The 22,700-nt window shown below is 40.2% G+C and overlaps 1 protein-coding gene across 1 annotated transcript; it reads left to right on the top strand.

Moving 5' to 3' along the window:
- The first annotated feature begins 1,224 nt into the window (after nt 1-1,224).
- sf3b3 (splicing factor 3b, subunit 3) lies at nt 1,225-22,222 on the top strand. The gene is made up of 27 exons (XM_052061611.1): nt 1,225-1,383; nt 2,410-2,530; nt 3,992-4,147; nt 4,594-4,764; nt 5,339-5,511; nt 5,649-5,790; nt 5,949-6,061; nt 6,499-6,636; nt 6,835-6,938; nt 7,112-7,277; nt 7,418-7,513; nt 8,774-8,846; nt 9,960-10,111; nt 10,203-10,358; nt 11,300-11,455; nt 12,969-13,112; nt 13,922-14,044; nt 14,134-14,288; nt 14,454-14,628; nt 17,234-17,439; nt 17,562-17,718; nt 18,392-18,517; nt 18,762-18,974; nt 19,970-20,068; nt 20,624-20,767; nt 20,848-20,952; nt 21,334-22,222. Exons 2-27 carry the CDS (start codon nt 2,461-2,463, stop codon nt 21,472-21,474), a joined length of 3,654 nt encoding a protein of 1,217 aa, XP_051917571.1. The 5' UTR covers nt 1,225-1,383; nt 2,410-2,460; the 3' UTR covers nt 21,475-22,222.
- Nucleotides 22,223-22,700: the final 478 nt, after the last annotated feature.

Genomic DNA, 22,700 nt, shown 5'->3' on the forward strand with positions numbered 1-22,700 from the left:
ATCATGGATACAAAAGAGATAATAACATAAAAATTTCAACTTTATAACAAATGACTTTAATTCATTTACATTATCTTGTCTAGAAACGTTATCCGTTATCAATTTCAAACACGAAACAGACTCAAAAGCAAGAGTGAAAATACAGGCTTGACCATATTTAAGTAAGTGTGCCCTGCAGCGGCCATTCTGGTTACAAACGCACTGTACCAGGAACCCAATGGGTGGCAAAGGTGACAAGGAGGCCGACATTGGCATGCTGTGGAGCGGTAGAGAACCTCCAACCCAGGGAGCGAGAGATGCAAAAAGCCCAGCACCTTCAACCTCATAAAACAATTAACCAAAGCGACACTTCTTTGCAGTATGTCGTATAAAAACAAATTCACCTTACTGTACCAGATGTTCCTCATGGGATTTGTGGGTGATAAATCTCCCAAAAGCGTCGACTTAAAGCAGTCTCTTTCCTCCCAGTCATACCGCTTCACGCTTCCAGTCGCTCGTCGTTAATTCGTCACACACTCTGAAATGCGTGTGTTTTTCGTTCTCCGCTCTTTCAACGCCAAACGCGTTGATGAAACGAGATAACCCACTCTCGTAAGAGGATGTTAGCGAGTCTAAACTAGCTAAACAGACAGATGTTAAGAAGCGTTGAATACTAGCATCATCCCGGTAGAGTAGAAATGAATGAAAGGGAGCCTGAGCAAGGCGGCGCACTGTTCTAGTAGTCGACCGTCATGGTCCATGCAGTTAAAAGCAGGTGGGGGTGTGTGCAGTTGTTTTTTTTTCACCCACCCTTGGGAAGAACACTCAATGCATCTCTCCAGCCTCCATCACATAGACAGCTAGTGCTACTACCATCATCCTGGCAACAATGCAATTAACAAAGCACTACTTCCGGTTGGGCCTTTTCAAAATTACACACATTCTCAATGATAATGTGTGTGTGTGTGTGTGTGGGTGTGTGTGTGTGGGTGTGTGTGTGGGTGTGTGTGTGCGTGCGAGCGTGTGTGCGTCCATGCGTGTGTGTGCGCGCGCGTGTTCACGTGTGCCCGTGTCCACGTATATGTACACACAAACACCCTCACGCACATACGCTATCATCTTCTAGATTCAACTACAGTATATCCTCTGAGGAACAAAATCATGGACCCTGCGACAGTTGCGTGGTCTTTGTCGACATCTTCTGGAAGAAGTATGTCTCTACTGCACTTATTTTAAATTTAAATTTATCTCAGGCAGTGTGTGTGCTACCTTGTGTGACGCAGTATAGATATTGAAAGGACCCCACAAACGGCGGTACATGGTCGGCTTCCCTGCATCGAAAGATTCCATAAATTGATGCAGTTGTATCAACCTGAAATCATAATCATCTTGTTTAGCACACCGGTAAATATGATACTTTACGAATCTCCTGCTCGTCTGTTATTAAACACATGTCATATGCGAGCAATGTGTGCTCGCAGGCTTGAACAAAAGAGCGGATGCGACGGGCAAAATTAGCGCTTTGTATGAATGGGCTCACGCCACAGCGAAGACCAAATAGTGTTTTAGTGCATGCGTTTTGTCAGAGAATTTCTTGCTTTGAGCAACATTAGCTGATATGAAGTACTTAAACCTGCACATACATGTTTTGAGCAATAATTCTCTTATCTGAAAATCAACTTCACCGGCTAAGCTAGCATTTGGAGTAATGCTAACAACAGATACGGTATTTCGCGTCTTGATTTTTTTTCTTTGAACAAATGAAGTTTGAGAACGACGTATAAAATGCTACTGGATATACTGTACAGTGTCGTATAAATTGTTTTGCTTGAGTAGCGTGTAAATGTCACTCAACAGAAATAAGTATTAGCAACATAGATGAGTACCGCCCCGTTTGCTTCATTTTAGTTGGACTTCTTGTTCAAATTTTTGGGGCATGTTATTTTTTTCATAAGGTTGTTTGACAAAAAGCAATCATGCTGCACAAACTTCAACTTGTTACCTCATTTTTAATTATTTTATTATTGCATGTTTTTGTAAAGTACAATACCATACTGCAAATTTTTCATGTTGCGAAAACAACAAGCTTTTTTGTATGTGGGAGGACTGTAATAATGTTGAACCAAACATTTCTATTCCTTTCTAATGAGGATAGATGTTTTGAGGTGTTTGGAATTACGAGTGTTTGGAATTACGAGCATGACCATGGAACAAATTACACTCATAAATCCAGGCACGGCCATATGCAGCATAGTGTGAGTTTGTTTTTCCTTGAGTGATTAAAATGAGCAATTTAGCATAGCAACTGATTCAAATATTACACTGACGGCGTTCATTTGTAGGGGGCCACCGCTTTGAATTTTTTGCTGGATATGGATCATGTATGAATCATCGATTCATGAAACTCAAGGTGTACTTCCCTACTTTCAGACTGAGCTGGACTCTAGACAGACCTGTGGGGAACCACAGTGAGACGCAACCATGTTTCTTTACAACATCACTCTTCAGCGTGCCACTGGCATCACACATGCCATCCATGGAAACTTCTCAGGTGACCTTGCACCTCATCAGTATTGTCTGCTCTTGTCAGCATAATGCCTCTTCCTACCTGGTTTGTTTGACACAGTACAGGTACTATATATGAGATTTGTCAGAAAAGGTCCAGGATTAGTCTCATAAAGATATGTCAAACCCAAATTTGTTTCCCCCTGAAATGTGGTCTTGATGATCAATCGGCATGTCTCCATCGAGATCCTGTGGCCACATTTGCTTTGTTTAATGGTCCCAAAGAGGCACAAGCTGTCATAACTTCTGCATGACTACACGCCTCCATTGTGTACATTTTTCTTCTCTGATGAAATTGAGGCTTTGACGACGGAGCCGCGAGTAATTCCATACGAATGATTTGAGGAATGCATGGCAGAGAACGTGGCAGAGAAGTCATTGTTGTCTCATTAAATAAAGTGTGCGAGACTCCAGGTGGGTCATTTTGAAGGGAAAACTTGAAGTTTGGATTTGAAATGCCTCTCCTGTGCCTGTCCTGGAACCTTTCGGACATTTAATGTGTGCGTCACGCCATCAGTATACAGTGCACTCTGCTTAATAGAACACCATTGGGCCGAAGCGCTTCTGTTCTACTAAGCGGAGTTTCTATTAACCGGAGATGGTCATCAGACACGTCGACGACCAAGTTATGCACGCAGAAAAACCCCTGCTGACGAGTTAGAAGAGATATTTCGACTGTGGACGTCCATATCTTTAATCAAACAACACTGCTTCAGTCAAACATCTCAAATCACGAGAAAAATTTCGTTACTTTTGTCTGGAAACAGGAGTTCGTAATTTTGCGGTTGACTTCCCTCTCAATGCGCTGGATAAGAGGGAAGTCCTGGAAACCGCGGGCGTACCTTCTGAGAATCCGGCAATGCATCGTATCGTCTGAGTATGTCTTTCTTATCCGCAGATGATAGCCCTCGTCTCTTGAATGAAGTTGAAGCCATTGTGACGTGCGTGTGTCTATGTGTGGAGTGACGCGTGCTACCTGTTATACGGCTAGAACTACACATTGCGCAACATTGTATGGCGTAATCGTAGGCGCAACAGCATAGCAGTGGTATCGCTTTTTCTCGCGATAGTGGTATCGCGATTGCTACACTTCGAAAACCACTAGTTTATAATTTTCATTGCTTACGGCCTGTTCTATTAAGCGGAGATCTGTTCTACTAAGCGGAGTATCTATAGGAAATTGCATTAGGCAAATCCGTTCCAGAGCCTTTTGCTCTATTAAGCGGATTACTCTATTAACCGGAGTTCTATTAAGCGGAGTGCACTGTACATCTTTAAAGCATATATACATTGGTGTGGATTCTGTTTAAAACATTTAGATGCATCTACAGTGTTTCTCTTTGAAGTGGACCTCATCTTATTGACCTGAAATGTGTTTATCTTGTGTGAGACCTGTTTTTGTATTTTTTGTCCCATATGTTATTTTTTTTTTTGTTTGTTTTTCTAGGAACCAAAATGCAGGAGATTGTTGTTTCCAGAGGAAAGATCATAGAGTTGCTGAGGCCAGATGCAAACACGGGAAAGGTGCACACGCTACTCACAATGGAAGTGTTTGGTATTGTGCGTTCACTAATGGCCTTCAGACTCACAGGAGGAACCAAAGGTATATAACTCAGTACATCTGAACCTTTTTTTCCCTTTTGAGAAATTGTAATTAGAGATTACCATTTGTGTCTAGATAGAAAGGAAAAAAAATCAACTAAACATGTAGAAGGACATTATTTCAGTCCCAATTAATGACTCTGGGCCCAATTCTAACTAATACTTTTTGAGCTCTAAATACACAGTGGAAGGACCACTCAGAAGTTCTGGGCTTCCAACTGTCAAAATGAGCCCATTTTCCTTTGTTACTGTGACTAACACCATATAAGCTACATTTCTGGTTCGGGGTTAATGTTACTTTCCCTTATCCATCACCGATGTCCTGATGTGGAGGTATAACGTTAAAGCCAGATAAAAAAATCAAAATATTGTGGGTTAACCAGAGTGTCCTGTAGATCGCAATCCTTGCTGCTGTATTCACCATTCTCTATGCTTTTTCTTTTGTAGATTACATTGTTGTTGGAAGTGACAGCGGTCGAATCGTTATCTTGGAATATCATCCGTCCAAAAACATGTTTGAGAAAATTCACCAGGAGACATTTGGGAAGAGTGGATGTCGCCGCATTGTCCCAGGACAGTTTTTGGCTGTGGACCCCAAAGGCAGAGCTGTCATGATAGGTACAGTATGTTCAAAATTAAAAAAAAAAAGCTTTTTAGGGTCTTTAGATACTGAATGGTGAGTGCATAAGATAGCCATAGTTTGTACTTTTATTTAAATAATCACTCTTCCTCAAACCACACCATGGTGACTATAGATGAACAATTAATAAAAGTCAAATCAACACCTATTAGGATGCAATTTTTAAATCCAAAAGGCTATTAGGAAAAGAAAGTAAAAAAAAAAAAAAACAAGGCCTTAGCTACGCCAAGGATCTGGCTTCTCTCTCTGACTCTCTCTGTCTCTCTCTCTCTCTGTCTCTGTCTCTCTGTGTGTGTACAAGTATCACCTGAGTGTGAATCGCAGGACCAGCCAAGCTATTAAAAAAATTTAAACTTATAGTCAGAAAAAGACATTAATTGAATGAACCCGGGAAACAAACATGAATGTCTCAGAAACCAAAAATAAAGGACAACAAAATGAAACATTACTCATTTGTAAAGACGTGTCAGAAAACAACTCAGTTATGTTGCAAAATCGCTCAGCACAAGTGGTGACATTAACGCGAGCTGTCTTTGTCCTTCCCTTGTGTAGGAGCAATAGAAAAACAGAAGCTGGTTTATATTCTGAACAGAGATGCAGCCGCACGACTGACCATCTCTTCCCCGCTGGAGGCCCACAAGGCCAACACACTGGTCTACCATGTAGTGGGTGTGGATGTTGGCTTTGAAAATCCCATGTTCGCTTGTCTTGAAATGGACTATGAGGTACCAACATGTACATTTAACATCATGTGATGAGTTTGTACTGTCTCTTCTCGGAACTTAACTAAAAAAAACTTGCCATCTCTGACTGGATCCCTTTTATTTTTTATGTAATTTTATGATGTCTGCGCATTTAACAGGAAGCGGACAATGACCCTACTGGAGAAGCGGCAGCCAACACGCAGCAGACACTCACCTTCTACGAGTTGGACCTTGGCTTGAATCACGTGGTCCGCAAGTACAGCGAGGCTCTAGAAGAACATGGAAACTTTCTTATCACAGGTAGGAAAATGTTCCAAGTTGATTTTGTGCAAAGCAGCATTCAATTCAGAAGGATTTCTGTGTACTGTTTTTTATGAGGAATAAACATTCAATAAATTGTGACCGAAATGAACTAATAAGGCAAGGTAACACTCACCGTTCTCCTCTTTCATATCTAGTTCCTGGTGGTTCCGATGGGCCAAGTGGAGTTCTCATCTGCTCCGAAAACTACATCACATATAAGAATTTTGGAGACCAACCTGATATTCGCTGTCCTATCCCACGTCGCAGGGTGAGTCATACTGTCCATACATCTAAAGAGGCAACAGCAAATATGTGATCCTGTGGAATCTTATGGTCTTCTGAATAGATGTGATGATCATTAAGTCAAGGGGAGACAAATAAATATGATGCGGGGGCTCTAACCTTTCACCTGCTAGCACTGGTGCGAGCAATTTTCTCATTTAGTCACACTAACACATCATTTGGTCACATCCCCTATTTTGTCGTTGGCCGCATAATTGCCAAAGTCACTTTTTTTTGGAGAACATGAAAACAAAAACAACACAATTTTAAGAATACATTTAAATTTTCATTGGGTCTTTTCCCTGTTCGTTCCTTAAAAATGTTGACCGACTTTTAATGCAGACCGCTTGAAGAGCTTAATGCAATGTGCATCAACTTCATTGTGATGTTCTCAAAAAACATGATTTTTTTTTTCTCCGCTAGAACGACTTGGACGACCCAGAACGTGGTATGATATTTGTTTGTTCAGCAACCCACAAGACCAAGTCCATGTTCTTCTTCCTAGCCCAGACCGAGCAAGGTGACATTTTTAAGGTTACCCTGGAAACTGATGAAGAAATGGTGAGCAAAATGCATGGATTCCTTGTATGATAAATAGGGAGTGAAATGTTGATTATATATTCTTTTTTGCGTGACCGGTAACAAGATTGCACTGGAACATATTAACAATTCCACTGCACAAAAATCCGGCTTTATGTGTTTAAAATAATGAAATGAAAAAAATATATACATTCCAATATATCTGTTGTGAATTTTTAGGTCACAGAAATCAGGCTGAAGTATTTTGACACAATCCCTGTGGCAACAGCCATGTGTGTTTTGAAGACTGGCTTCCTTTTTGTGGCCTCAGAATTTGGAAATCAGTAAGTCTCTTATATTTGTGGCTTATTTGAAAGGATGTCACTATTATTTTTAATATAGTACAGTAATCACCTACTATGGTTTTCTCTTGGTTGTGTTTCACATATTTAGTCTGTGTATTTCTGTTTTTCCTCGTACACCATGATGAATAATGCTGAACTCGACCTTTTTCTAGTTATCTTTACCAGATTGCCCACTTGGGTGATGATGATGAGGAGCCAGAGTTCTCCTCTGCCATGCCTCTGGAAGAAGGGGACACCTTCTTCTTCCAGCCCCGTCCCCTCAAGAATCTGGTGCTGGTTGATGAACAGGAGAACTTGTCCCCCATCATGTCCTGTCAGGTGGGTGTTCATTTTAAACGTGGTGTCACTGCAGAACAAAAGCATCACAGTACCGTACCACGGTCTTAATACCTTGAAGATATTGTACCATAAGATTTTGATATTGTTGCAGTCCTTATGCCTTCTATTTTTCCTGATAGATTGCTGATTTGGCCAATGAAGACACGCCACAGCTTTATGTGGCCTGTGGACGAGGACCCAAATCTACTTTAAGGGTTCTTAGACATGGACTGGAGGTAAACACGTGTAAATTACTATTATTTTTTAAATGACGTCTTCTCACGTAACAAAAGATGAAGACTTAAGTGTAATCTTACAGTTTCCACTGCAGCACATTTATTTTCTCAATAAATAATCACTGCTGAACCTACACAGTTGAATTTTGTGTCCTCGGGACATAAAAATACTTTTTTTCCAGCAATAATGATGTGCATGATGACACAAGGAATATCATCTATATTGGCATAGTTTTTATTGCAGTAGCAAGTGAACATTACATACCTCATTGCACCCCACCTATAGTCAGCATTAAGCAAATGTGTAATTGAAGAGCTAGTTATTCTTACATATTTATGATCAAACTATATGTGTGAGGGGTTTGAGGCTTTGCTTGTGTGTGTGTGTGGTACTTTGAACTTCTTGATCTTGTGCCGTCCATTGTGAGAGTCAAACTGGGTTGAATCAGGGTTGACTGACAACAGCTATTTCTCATCCAAACCCCAAATGTTATCAAATGATACCAGTGTTTATGATTAACTTGCACAGATGGCTTGGTGAATCTAGGCACTCTATGAATGTCACACATCCCACGCAATTTCTTTTGATGGGATACTTGGGTTGTCTTTTGTTTTATCTTGCAAACTTCATCGGCAGTTAAAAAAATAAAAATCTGATTCGATCACTAGTTTGAAAGGATTCTCCTCATTTGTTTTGTCTCTTAAACCAGTTTAACCAGTTTTCAACATATGCTTGTATCAGTGTTCTTGTGGGGTATTAAAAGTCTTAAAAGCATTGAATTCATTAATTTGTAAATAACAGCGTAAAAAGTCTAGGAAACGTCTTGAATTTTGATCTTTATTTAATAATCTCATTTTAATGTCTTAATTTTTATTCTGTCAGTGCTCTGGCTCAGATTCCCGTTGCTTCAGTGCAACAAGAAACAAATACTGTATGTGTGCGTGCGCTGTGTACAATATTGAAATGCCTCTCCGAAGTTAATAATTTTGCGAGTGATAATCAATATGCTAAATTCTTACATGGTGAACACATTTCTAGGTTAAATATAATAAAATTCATGGATTTTGTTTTTTCTTTGCCAATATGGCTGTGAAATACATGTAGTTAAGTTAAAAAAAAAGTCTGTAATAAGTCTTAAAAATCTTAAATTTAACTTGCAGATACCTGTAGGAAACCCCTTGTATGATTATGGTAGATAACGCTCAGCCCCTGCATTTGAAGATAATGGATGGATTCATCTTTTTAATTACTTTCAAAAGGTTTCCGAAATGGCTGTGTCTGAGCTGCCAGGTAACCCCAATGCTGTGTGGACAGTACGCAGACATATCGAAGGTAAGAACATTATTATTATTTCACTTCCAACAAATCATTAACCATATTTATAATGTTGACACGCATTGTGATGGTATGGCGTGTCTGTAGAGTTAGTCCCTTGCTTGAAAAAAAAGTGCCACTGCCACCTATTGTAATGGATGTCCAGTTACACGATATGATAGGCAATAACCATCACGCGGTAATTTTCTTGACAAAATATTTTAAAAAATATGCAAATTCAGACAGATTGGATATGGAGGTTCTGCAGATGTTCTGGAAGTTGGCGGCTCTTCAATGGCAAAAGTGTTTGAAACTTCCAGCGCAGATAATATGGCCTAATGCTCACAGCAAGCAACTCATCTGCAGCAATACTTTGGCAACAATGCCCCTTATTTGATTACTTGATTAATCGATGCAATAATCCATTTTAAAAAGATTCCTTAGTGGCACTCCTACCCTGAAGTACTCACAACACGTTTTTCAAGTGCCCTTTTCTGATCTATGTGTCGCTAATCTGTATAGCTACTCTGTGTCGTTGGGCCCCACTGCCATATGAAAGGACAATTTTTTTGGTTTGAACAGTATTGCCTCATCTACATTTTCTGTCGAATTGTTGTTGTTGCCGCAATAGCCACTGTGGACATCAGTCGAAACATCTGAAAACCCAGCAAAGCAAACCATTATCATCCCATGTGTATTTCCTATTGTCAGGCAATTTGGGCCAGTCGGTGGAAAATGACATGTCATATGTCCTAAATGTTCCAGAATTGGTGTCACAAAAGCTATATTTCAATCCCCAGCTAAGTTTCCCCCTCCGGATGACCAACTGTCATGTACATTTTTTTTACTTTGCAGGTTTGAGAAAAGTAACTCAAACTTTGGCAAATGACTAAGAAGTTTATATAACTGTTGAAATGGTCTTTGCTCATAATATTACATTGGATCAGTCCAGACTTAAATTTGACCGCAGAATGTACCTTTCAGAAGGACACATCAAGTTGTTAGTTTTCTTTTCCCTTTTTGAAGTCCAGTCTATCCTTCTCATCTAGTATTTATCTTCAGCTTTTGACAATTGTAAACACATCTCAACTGTCTATTCTTATCCAGTGCTCCTTTCGCTTTCATTTTTAGATGAATTTGATGCCTATATCATCGTGTCTTTCGTCAATGCTACGCTGGTTCTCTCCATTGGTGAGACTGTAGAGGAAGTGACAGATTCTGGATTCCTGGGAACAACGCCCACACTCTCCTGCTCGCTTCTGGGTGAAGATGCCCTCGTTCAGGTATGTGCCATTTTCCTTCAAAATGGTCTCTGAACTTTGCAAGTGTGATAAACTTAACCGATCGCATCTCATGTGCTTCTGGTCACTATAGGTGTACCCAGATGGCATCCGCCACATTAGAGCAGACAAGCGTGTGAATGAGTGGAAGACTCCTGGCAAAAAGACCATTGTCCGTTGTGCTGTGAACCAGCGGCAAGTGGTTATCGCGCTCACAGGTGGTGAGCTGGTCTATTTTGAGATGGACCCGGTAAGCAAATATTTATTCCTGTCGATTTGTTAATGTACAGTGTACCCACACTGTGGGGTTTAGTTACCAGGACCCGCACTTATTGTACCTTAGGCTGAGCAGCTGACCATTACTAGCTGATCAGCATAACTTTCACCACTGCTGGTATTGATCCGGACCTTTCTCTACATCATCTTGAGAAGTTGTACCTCACTGCTTGTCAATCCAACAAGGAGCTTTGCCTGCCAGAATTCCGCTGGAATTGTGAAAAAAAAAATGTGCTTAGTTGAGACACTGCTGCACAGTTTATACTGAAGCTGTCTGTGACGTTATGTAAATGTAGTAATTTTATGGCTCAAAGGAGTCTCTCTGGCCTTGTTTGGCCTGCCGTTGGCGCTATTTTTTATTTTTTTTCCCTCCTGGTGATGCATTATTTTGACTGGTGCGATTATAATCCACCGTGATCTGTAGTCCGCAAAATATACCCATTAATCTTGGTTTTTTTAAAAAAATCGTGTTGGAACAGCAGGGGTGTGTTGACTTTTTATATCCCCGCCTTTTGCAACCTTTCAATCTCATTGTCCAAAGTTGATAGTTATAACACAAAACACATATAGTATTTGAATTGTTTTTTTTTTTCAACTTTACAATAATGTTCCACTTATTTTAAATCCTAAGTCACATCAAAGACCGGCAAATTTGTTTTTGTGGTTCAAGGGGTATGGTTATGGTATAACATTTGAACAAAGTAATTTGTGATCAATCTGTTAATCATGCAGACTGCAGTGACTGTGGTTTTTTTGGTACTTGTTTGTAATATATGTTAATAATATAATGTATTTACAGCACTTTGTTTGCAGTTCTGGTTGTTTTTAAAGTGCTTTAATGAATACACTTGTGCTGAGTACTTGGTTATGACAAGTAGAATCTATGTGATGGATGTTTCTGTTCCATTTCTTCAGTCAGGCCAACTGAATGAGTATACCGAGCGCAAGGAGATGTCTGCAGATGTGGTCTGCATGAGTTTGGCCAATGTTCCTCCTGGTGAACAGCGCTCTCGTTTCCTGGCCGTGGGACTGGTTGACAACACTGTTCGAATCATATCCCTGGACCCTTCGGTACGAATAACAGTTTTGTTATTATTATTATTATTATTATTTTTAGTTACAAAACATAGTCGTTCTGAAATAATCAACATCAGTCATCTCTGTCATTCTTGGCCAGATTTCTTTAATCATAGATTTTATTTTCAAGTCCTTATAAAGTGTAAAACATTTCACCAAGCTTTCGATTTGAGGTAGAACAAGTGGTATTAAAACAAATATTTGAAGGTTAACTAGCCACTTAACCTGCAAATTGTAAAAATGCTGCAATACCGTATGGTAAAAATGTAATTGAACCACACAACCAGGCCATTTATTATGTGCAGCAATAATGTGACGTCTTCTGTAGACGTCTTCGTTACATGACATCATCTTTACTGAGAAACTTGGATAGACTGCAGTACACTCGCACCCCCTTGTGAGCATAAGCAGTACAAAGATTGAAAGGATAGAACTGACAACTGGAAAGTGGAATTAAAGCCTGTCGGAAAAAAACTGCCTTAGGGGAACGCATGGAACAACATCAAAAAGAGTGATTTTCCAAAGCTCCAAATGGAATCTACCGTTCACATTAACATCTGCAGTATTGTATGCAGCGAAGGCTGTTTGAAAGTGCTCTATAAATACTGTTGACTTGACTTGACATCTACCTGAACTGAAACATATGTTGGATCCCTGGATGGATTACTCATATCTCGTTATCATATTTATTGGATGGAGTACGGCAGGGGTGTCAAACTAATTTTTGCTGCGGGCCACATTGTAGTTACCATTTCCCTTGAAGGGCTGTTATGATTGTGAAACCATATAAAGAAGTCAAGAGTAATGGTTTATTCAACTATTGTTTAAGATACTTTAATGAGGGGTTTGCTTAAAATATCTTATTACATTTGAGAATTTGACATTTTGGTACAGATTTTAGCAAGCATCATAGAATTGACATGTTTGATTGGCTTTCGCAGGCCACTTAAAATGATGTGGTGGGCCAGATCTGGTCCCCGTGCCTTTGGTTTGTCACCTGTGCAGTACAGACTTAGAATTAGAACACAAGTGAATTAAAGCGGAATACAAAGCACGCTCATGGACGGCAGAATTACATATGCAACACGCTTACTTTGCAAGAAACATGATTCTCTCCTCTTTCATCTCAAACTGCTTCAAACAACAAAGCGTGTGACGGAAAAGTGGTTAAGACTGCACGACTGTCCGTGTTTTATGTTATGTGTTGTGTTTATTATTTTACTTTAACCGTTTTGTTAAGCACTTTGTTACAGCTGCCGCTGTTGTGAAAGCGCATGTAAATCAGCATGTATTGTATTGTACTTTCACAACGCCGGGAACTTGTAAATGCACCACACCATGATATGCATTTATTGTTTTTCTTTTATTTAAAAGACTTTGACACCTGTGCCTTAGGTCTTTCATGCCAACACCAAAACTTGCTGATGTGTCGCATAATCTGAATGTGTGCAACATTAAATTTCTTACAATTTAGGAGAAATTTAGGCTCAATTTTTTTCTCTTTTAGGATTGTTTGCAGCCACTGAGTATGCAGGCTCTCCCGGCCCAGCCAGAAAGTCTTTGTATTGTTGAAATGGGAGGAGTTGAGAAACAGGACGAACTTGGAGAGAAAGGAACCATCGGCTTCCTCTACCTCAACATAGGGCTTCAGGTAAGATACACCTTTGAGATCATCAATAATAAAGCAAACAAATGAAACAAACCAACCAATTTATGCTGATTTATAGCAATAATGGCATAGTATAACTCTTAAGCCAGAGACTGTTACACCCGCGCTGCAAGAAGGAGAGATACCGACGCTCCTTCCTACCGACTGCTGTCAGGCTGATGAATAAAAAAATAACAATCATAATAATAATAAGAATTAAATGATGTGAAGGAAAATTGTAAATAGTACTGCGATTTATCCATTTTGTGTTCATATTGCATTTAATTGAAAGATGTTTGTTGTTTTTTTCTTTCTTCTTTCTACATACATTCTTGCTGCTGGAGGCTGTAAATTTCCCCAGTGTGGGACGAATAAAGGATATCTTATCTTATCTTAAACACTTGGTAAACCATGTTTTCATTACTGCTGTAATATTGGCAGTCTAGAACGGTCTCAGTCAACAGACTGGATGGTTCACATCAAGCAGTAAGATTTCTTTTACATCTGTTCTTTGTTTCTCATTTTTAAGCAGCATGTATGCACGGAAGCGGAATAAATTGGAAGAAGACATGGAGGCTTGATATTTAGTCATAGTAATGCATGTTTACTTGCGAGCAACCACCATCCAAACGCTCTAGAAATCACAGCTCGCCCTTTTGTAATCCATTTCAAGAGCCCAATTTCTTGCAGCGGCACAATTTTATCGACGGCAATATCTACAGTTATGTGGTAATCTCTTTGAAAGACTGTTTCATTTGTTTTGAAAATGCAAGCCTTGTCATCGAACAGCGTCTGTGTATTTTCTGTTGTAGAATGGTGTACTGCTGAGGACTGTCTTGGACCCAGTCACCGGTGATCTGTCCGATACCAGAACCCGCTACTTGGGCTCACGACCTGTCAAGCTTTTCAGAGTCAAGATGCAGGGACAGGACGCTGTATGTTTTTGAAAATGTTCAGAAAACACACCGTCTTTATTACAAAGAATATATAAATACCAAGTCAAACTGTCTCTTATCGTCATCAGGTCCTTGCCATGTCCAGTCGTTCCTGGCTCAGCTACTCGTATCAGTCTCGTTTCCATTTGACACCTCTGTCATATGAGACCCTGGAGTATGCCTCGGGCTTTGCCTCCGAGCAATGCCCGGAAGGCATAGTGGCCATCTCCACCAACACACTTAGGTATAGATGTTCCTTCCGGGGCTGCTTTTTATGATTTATCAACCATACAACTGCTCCTAAGAGTTATCCGTGTGTCTATCAGTGCCTTGTCTTCCTTAAGTGTTAGAAAGATTTGTATCCACCTGGCCCTCATCATCAACTTCCTTGTCATGGTTTGCTTGACAGAATCTTGGCATTAGAGAAACTTGGAGCAGTCTTCAACCAGGTGGCTTTCCCCCTGCAGTACACTCCCAGGAAGTTTGTGATCCACCCAGAGACCAACAACTTAATTTTGATTGAGACTGACCATAATGCCTACACCGAGGCGACCAAAGCTCAAAGGAAACAGCAAATGGCTGAGGTATGAATGACATTTTTGGGGGTGAGAATGTAGGCAGACGGAGTAGTAATTATGGCCAACGCTTGGGGCGTGGCAAACATCTGTTACCACTTAAACTCACGGAATCGAAGATTAACATTGCAAGAGGATCACTCGCGGAAGCTGGATTTTGGTAGTTGTTTATGGTGCAGTTGTGTACCACGTGACAGAATAGACCATGTTTAAGTATTCCGGGAACTTCCTGCGAAACAGATTTTGTGCTGTCTCTCTCCGAACACTAATGGTAACCAAAGTGGGCCGCCGGAGACGAGCAGCAAATCATCTTCTCTAAGAGGTCAGATTTTATTTAAAAAGTATGGTTGTAACATTGCCTTGTGTCTGGCAACAGACGGCAGAGAGCTTAATCTTAAAAATCAATTTTCACCAAGCTTTATGTGTAGTTATTATAGTATGCAGTAAATTTTACAAGGGCTTCAAACAAAATCAAAAAAACTTGTCAGTCCCAGCAGACTGTTTCTCGGAAGACTTTTTTTCTGTTGGACTTTCTGCTATCTTGCTAAGTTCACATTATCACTCCTTGGGCACACAGACATGCTCATATTCCAATCGGCTGGAGTTGAGCCTTGTTTCCATTTTCTGTGTTCTTTTGTGGTCATTTTAGTATTTGTATTCTTAGGGACAGTAGCCTTTGTTTAGTTGTTAAAACCATGGGTCTAATTTCTTCTCCGAATTAAGATTTAATTTTGGACATACTTCCTTTTGCTGTATCGGAATCTTTTTTTGTTACATAACTAGTGACCTTGGTTTCGGAAAGATAAACTTCTTATAAATGATGATTGTTGAATAAATCTTGTTGTTGAAAGGGCATTCCAGTTCAGGACGGCATAATTTATAATCAGACCAACAGGTTTTCGCATTGCGGCAAATTGATATTTGCCATTTTTCCAACTGATGCTGTTGGTAGTAATGTGGCTGGTTGCAAATAGTTAGTGGACCTAAATTAAGTCTTGCTACTGTATGCGATTTACTTACTCCTGGACACAGCCAACATTTTATAATGATGTCACAATGGATAATGTCCTAAAAGAGAAAAGGCATGGCAGGCATGATCAGACATATGGTTACATTTTGCAAATTCATTTAATAGATGCACATTTCATTCATTCATTCATTCATTCATTCAGCTGGGATAGGCTCCAGCACCCCCCGCGACCCTAGTGAGGATCAAGCGGTACGGAAGATGAATGAATGAATGATGCACATTTCGATCAATCAAACTTTATAAAGCACTTTTGTGCATGCAAACACTTTGTTTTTCTTCTTTTACCCCCCAATTTTGCTGCTGTAGACTGTAAATTTCCCCAGTGTGGGACAAGTAAAGGATATCTTATCTCATCTTTTCATACATAAAAATGCAACTCAAAGTGCTGTTCAGTTAAAACATTTCAAATTTGCAACATAAAAAGAGGACCCTCAACACACACACACACACGCACGCAGACACACTATAATTCATAAAATAAGATAAGATATCCTTTATTCGTCCCACACTGGGGACGAATACAGTAAATAATAATAATACAGTAAAAGCACTTTAAACTCCATCCTAAAACACACAGGGAGCCAATGCAGTGATTTTAACACTGGTGTAAAGTGTTCCCGTCCTCTGGTCCTTGTCAAGATTCGTGCGGCTGAGTTTTGAAGTATTTGCAAGCTTAGAATATTCTTTTTAGGAAGCAGAGAGCAGGGCAATAGAGTAATCGAAGCGACAGGAAATAAAAGCATGCATCAGCACTTCCGTTGTGGCCTGATAGATAAACGGGCGCACTCTGGCTATGTTCTTGAGATGATACAAAACAATCTTGGTTATGTTTTAACATGAGAAATAAAACTAAGATCAAAGTAAAAAAATGACTGCCAAGTTTTTTGCACATTGTGAGGGTTTACGATACTGTAGTTTGGGTAAAAGTTTCGCACTCTGATCTTCAGGGCCAATAACTAAAACCTAATTTTTGTCTTGATTGAGCTGTAGGAAATTCCCAACAATTCATAACGTAATATCTGAAATACAATTTTAAAGGGTATCAATACGCATTGTCTTGTCAGGAGACACCGCAATATACAACTGTGTTTCATCAGCGGAGCTGTTGAAGCCGACACTGTGGCTCCAGATGCTATAGGATCCCTGATGTTATCTGGTCTAGTCTCTAGTTGAACAGATTTTTTTTAAACAAGGATTTTTTTAATAGGACTGGCATATTTTTCAAATTCTAAGTTAGTTTACTTATTTCAAAGACATCCTTGATTGAACTATGCCTGTCATGCACCATACTGTCGGTAGGCACGACTGGCAGCTATTTGTAGCAGACACACCGGAACCAAAACAAGGGGATATAAGCCCCTGGATGTTGTCAAAGTTATTAAAAAGAATATTCAGTTTTATTTTCTCATGCAAGAAGAGCAGGTACCATCTCACATGCCTGCCAGACCTGTAGCCTGTCTTTGTAGACTTGAAATAGGTTGATCTGATTTCACACGCAACTGTTTCAATGAACTTTGCAGAGTAAGTCAGCACCTCAACCTTCCAACTGATGCATTTTGTTTGTTGTTGCTTTTGTGCCTGCAGGAAATGGTGGAGGCTGCAGGTGAGGATGAACGAGAACTAGCTGCTGAGATGGCAGCCGCATTCCTCAATGAGAATCTCCCAGAAGCCATTTTTGGCTCACCAAAAGCTGGCGCGAGGCAGTGGGCCTCGCTTGTGCGGCTGGTCAACCCAATTCAGGGTGCAACACTGGACCAAGTGCAGTTAGAGCAAAATGAAGCTGCTTTCAGGTATGTTGTTTGTTTTAGCCATAAATCTAGATGACTTTTTCTGAAGGATAAAGAGATCTTAATATACCTATTTACATGACGCATTCTAATGAATACACATTTTTTGTGCACATTTTTCCTAGTGTTGCAGTGTGTCGTTTCCACAATGCAGGGGATGACTGGTATGTCTTGGTGGGAGTGGCCAGAGACATGATCCTGAACCCTAGATCAGTTGGGGGCGGCTTCATCTACACTTATCGCCTCACTGGTGGCGGGGAAAAGCTCGAGTTTGTGCATAAGGTGGATTTGAGTTTTTCCATCCAAACATCAGGATCAAATATCACGATATTAACCGCACGATATGATAATTATCAAGGTATTGTGCGGAGGTTGGTGATACAAAAGTAAAATCTCACGTTACTGTATAAAGTAACGTGAGATTTCATATTGTTGTGGGGTGCGGGGGTCGCACTGAAAAAAAGCACAATATTGTGTTTTGATATATAAGAGCCTTGACAAAATACTGTAGGAGGATTGCTCAGTCATTTAATTATCATGTGATCCTATTGCCTCAGCTTCCCAAAGGATCATGGTTACCAGTGGCCATCAGTCAAGAGTACATTGCGGTGTTAGCCACTTAGAACCTAGAGCTGTACAAATTATAAGCAGGGCTGCATTGTTTGTGCGCTGCAAAATACCCGTTGACAGGTGCAGAAGTCTCCCTAATAGTTACAGAAATTGTTTGATTGCAATGATTGCCTACCATGCTCGTCATGGGGGCGGCCTCTTTCAAGTCTTTCCGCCATAATATCGAGTCAAGGAGCAGGTAGACAGAAGATGCTTAACTGAAGGCATACTTCATATTTAGCATGTGCGGGTTCTCATTAGTTTTAAAAACAGGCAGATCTTTTTTGCAGAATTTTCTAATTTTAACAGAAGCTGACTTAACATCTTCCCAATCTCTTTTTGACAGACCCCAGTAGAGGATGTGCCATTGGCCATCGCTCCATTTCAGGGGCGAGCCTTGGTGGGAGTTGGGAAACTCCTGAGAATTTATGACATGGGCAAAAAGAAACTGCTGCGCAAGTGTGAGAACAAGGTGAGTGGCCTACTACCACACAGCATTTACTGTAGCTGCTTCAGACAAAACCTTGTCATTTACCCCATTGGACACAATTATCAAATCACCCCTTAACATTTCTATGTAATAGTACTCCTTTCCTAATATTAGTAGTCCTTAACATTTTTATGCACAAGATACCGATCTATATGTGGTAACACAGATGTGGATTTGAGTTTGAATTTACAGTGTGTCAACATTACATTCTCATTGTGCTCCTTAGCACGTTCCAAATCTGGTGACTGGCATCCACACCATTGGCCAGCGTGTGGTCGTTTCTGACGTACAGGAGAGTCTCTTCTGGGTCCGCTACAGGCGTAACGAGAACCAGCTCATCATCTTTGCCGATGATACTTGTCCCCGCTGGGTGACAACTGCTTGTCTGCTAGACTACGACACCATGGCCTCTGCTGACAAGTTTGGGAACATCACCATTGTGAGTAGTGGACAATGGGCTGTAAAGCAGAGGTGGACTCAAGTCACATGATTTAGGCTTGATTTAATCACTAATTTGATGGCTTACGACTTAGCAAAAACTTTGGGGTGGGGGATAACAAAAGAAAAAACTCAAGTTGGTTTTGATTTAACTCCAATACTTGGCAATTATACTCTTTACATTTGAAAATCATTTTTTTAAAATAGTGTGCCTTTTGTTTTTGAAAGGGAAAAAAATTGTTGTCTGCCACTAATCTGATAACCCCGGCCACAGTCATGTTTTGAGGCTGACTCTTTGAAAAAGTCATCCCAAAGATGTGTTGCTGTTTTAATGAAACTGGGGAAAACACCACAACAACATGTAATGTTTGAAACTCAACGATAAGTGACACAACATCTACAATGTTTACTTTAATCTGTCAAATGCAGCTAAAATAGCTGTGTGAACTATGAAGCCAAGCTAGCTAGGTTAGCTTGACAGCTTAGCTCACCAATAGCGGCTCAAAAATTAACTTGATGTCAGTAATGAATTTTTTGAGAACACAAAGTGATAGATTAGAACTTTATGAAGTGACATCCTACAAAGTGCAAAAAGTGAATGACTCATTTACCCTTTTATACACTCACACACACACACACACACACACACACAGCATTTTGGGACTTATAGTACTTGAGACTCAAATGTTACAATTTGAGATTTAGTTGCGACTTGCATGTACTGGTATGCGAATGACTTCTGGAAACGGAACACAAGATTATCAAAATTGTGTGCATCTACTAGCTCGCGTAGTCTTTCTTCTCTTGTCTGGTGCTTCCAATACAAACATACAAAATACATAACATAGATGGCAGAACAGTCTTGAGATCTCTCTCATCAGAGGAGTAGACAACTCTTTGTTGTATTCAACTTTTGCTTTAGTGTATACAATTAATGAACAAAAGCTCCTTAAACCATGTCATTCATCCACTTGCATCTATTAATTTACATTTCAGGTGCGTCTTCCTCCCAACACCAGTGATGATGTGGATGAGGATCCAACAGGCAACAAGGCCCTATGGGACAGGGGGCTTCTCAATGGAGCATCACAAAAGGTAAGGTATATGACGCCCATTATTTATGGGCGGGCACTGCTTTATTCATACATCAGTCTGACGACATCATGAAGAAAGGAGACCGTAATATTGTTTCCTTGCAACGGTGACCACTTGTCACCAAAATTCATAGGCAGTGCCCTTCTCTCTTCACTTCAACCTGTGAAAATATAAAAATGATCAGCACAATATTTAGGATTTTCTTGACATTGTATGCAAGATGTCAATGTCTGCGTGCCTCTAGTGTACTACGTCGACACCATATTTAATATTTAAAAATGATTTTATCCACCTTCGCATCTGTGGGTAGCTGCTCTTATTTTTTTCCCCCATCCGATCTTGGCCACATGGACAAAGAAAACCCCTCTAATTGGTTTAAAAAGTGAAGAAGCATAATGATGTTTTGGCAGAAATTCATGTTTTCATCAGACAGTGACACACATTTATGTAGTACAATTTTCACCACACTTTTGTTGGCCGGTCACACACAACCGGATGACTGGTTGTCACCGGCACAGAGCTGAGTCAGCATGAACGCTTGTCCGTGTTTTCCAGGCTGATGTGATCGTCAACTACCACATAGGGGAGACCATCTTGTCCCTGCAGAAAACCACGCTGATCCCAGGAGGGTCAGAGTCGTTGGTTTACACCACCCTGTCTGGAGGCATCGGAATTTTGGTCCCATTTACTTCACACGAGGTCAACCCCTGCCATCTGTCAATCCTTTTATTGGGTTTTGGTTGGCCATTCTTAATCATTTAGCACTTCTTTTTGTCCAGGACCATGATTTCTTCCAGCATTTAGAGATGCACATGCGCTCCGAGTTCCCACCTCTGTGCGGACGAGACCATCTCAGCTTTAGGTCCTACTACTTCCCTGTCAAGGTGAGTTCATCATCATCATCATCATGATACCGAAGTTGCAACACAAAAGTTTTAGCTTTTCAGGATGAACGTGAAATTACACTGTTTTACAAGTCAAATTAATTTGACATTCGCTATACTCCTGAATGCACAATTGTCCAATGTTACAATTTGTTTTGCACAACATGCTGTTGTCCAATAAAGTGCAGATTAGGCCAAATTTGCATGTGTTTGATACATAAAATGGACCAAGGTCAAATTCAGTTCACAAGATTATAGTGCATTTTCAGACTGAAATTTCACATGAGAGTGGAATATTCTGAACTTTTTTGCACATAGCCTAAATCCATCTGATCACCTTGTGTCACCTCATGCCATTGTTCTCGTGTGGCAAAATTGTAGAATGTGATTGACGGAGACCTGTGCGAGCAGTTCAACAGCATGGAGCCACACAAGCAGAAAAGTGTGGCAGAGGAGCTCGACAGGACGCCACCTGAGGTCTCCAAGAAACTGGAGGACATCCGCACACGTTACGCATTCTAACTGCTGAACTCAAGCTTAGTCTTGACACGAATTAAAATTGAAAGTCATGGGGACTCAAATTTAGTAATAGTGCATCATGTATTTCTCACAACATGGTGCCTTACGTGAACTGATGAAGACTCGACAACGATCATGAATCATAAAGCCCATCACTCAAAATGGCTAACAGCATTTGACTCTGATAGTTGTTAGTCGTTCCGTAACATGGCACTAGCAAGTTGGCGAAAACAGCATGAAGATTAGTTGCCGGATGGGACTGATTTCCAAATGTCCTGTATTTATTTGGCAATGCTGGATAGAGTGCATTTTCCCCTTACGTCACTGGCACATTCTCACATTCTAAAATAAATCCTCCTCGTGAAGAAAAGTGTTCCAACTCTCTCATGTAATGTACATATTTTGGTCTTTAAATTGAGCAACAAAAATCAGAGCCAGATGTAACCAGATGTAATTGTCACTTTATTCTCATGTTTTGGCTTGAGTTTTATCGCGATAGAAACCCAAGAGGAAAATGACATTGTTTGTCCCCAGTCTGCGGTGGCTGTTTTGCCATCATTGTGGTATTAACTGTCAAGAGAAAATAGATGGGCGGATGAGCGCACAAAGTTGAGTGTTGTCTTGGTCGGGACTGTAAATTCCCCCACCTCGACCACAAGCCCTTCCAGCAAGTTCTTGTAGAAGAAATGGCCATGTGTAGGCTATGTAATGGTGGTTTGTAATGTAAATAAAGTTTGTTTTTTTTTCTACTTTGACCAGATCTGTCTGTGCGCTTTCTTTCCATGTTCAAAGCCAACCAAGGATATTTACTCAAACTTCTCTTGTCAGACAGTCATTAGGGTAGGAGTGTCAATGGTGTTACTTGTAGCCATTATGAATAATATAGTCGGTTATTAATATCTAATGATGTGATACAAGTGTTTTTTTTTTTTTTTTTTGTGGGTTGGGAGGGGGTAATGATCCACATGCTCCCCTCTGCATCGCTTGACTGTGTGGTGTTTGAAAATCTACATTTTTGTTTTCACTAGTCCGGCTTTTCATTTTGTATTTGTCAAATCTTTGTAAATTTATATTCCCATCACACAGAAAGAAATGACCTACTTCATCACAGAATGTAAAACTACCAGAAAGCAAAAGTTAATATTTTGTAGAAGCACTTTATGCCTCTGTAAGTTTTGCACATCTAGAGACATGTTGAGAAATGTTTTTGCCCATTCTTCCTTGTAAAA

Source organism: Hippocampus zosterae, chromosome 3 (genome assembly GCF_025434085.1).
Source record: "Hippocampus zosterae strain Florida chromosome 3, ASM2543408v3, whole genome shotgun sequence".
Taxonomy (NCBI): Eukaryota; Metazoa; Chordata; class Actinopteri; order Syngnathiformes; family Syngnathidae; genus Hippocampus; species Hippocampus zosterae.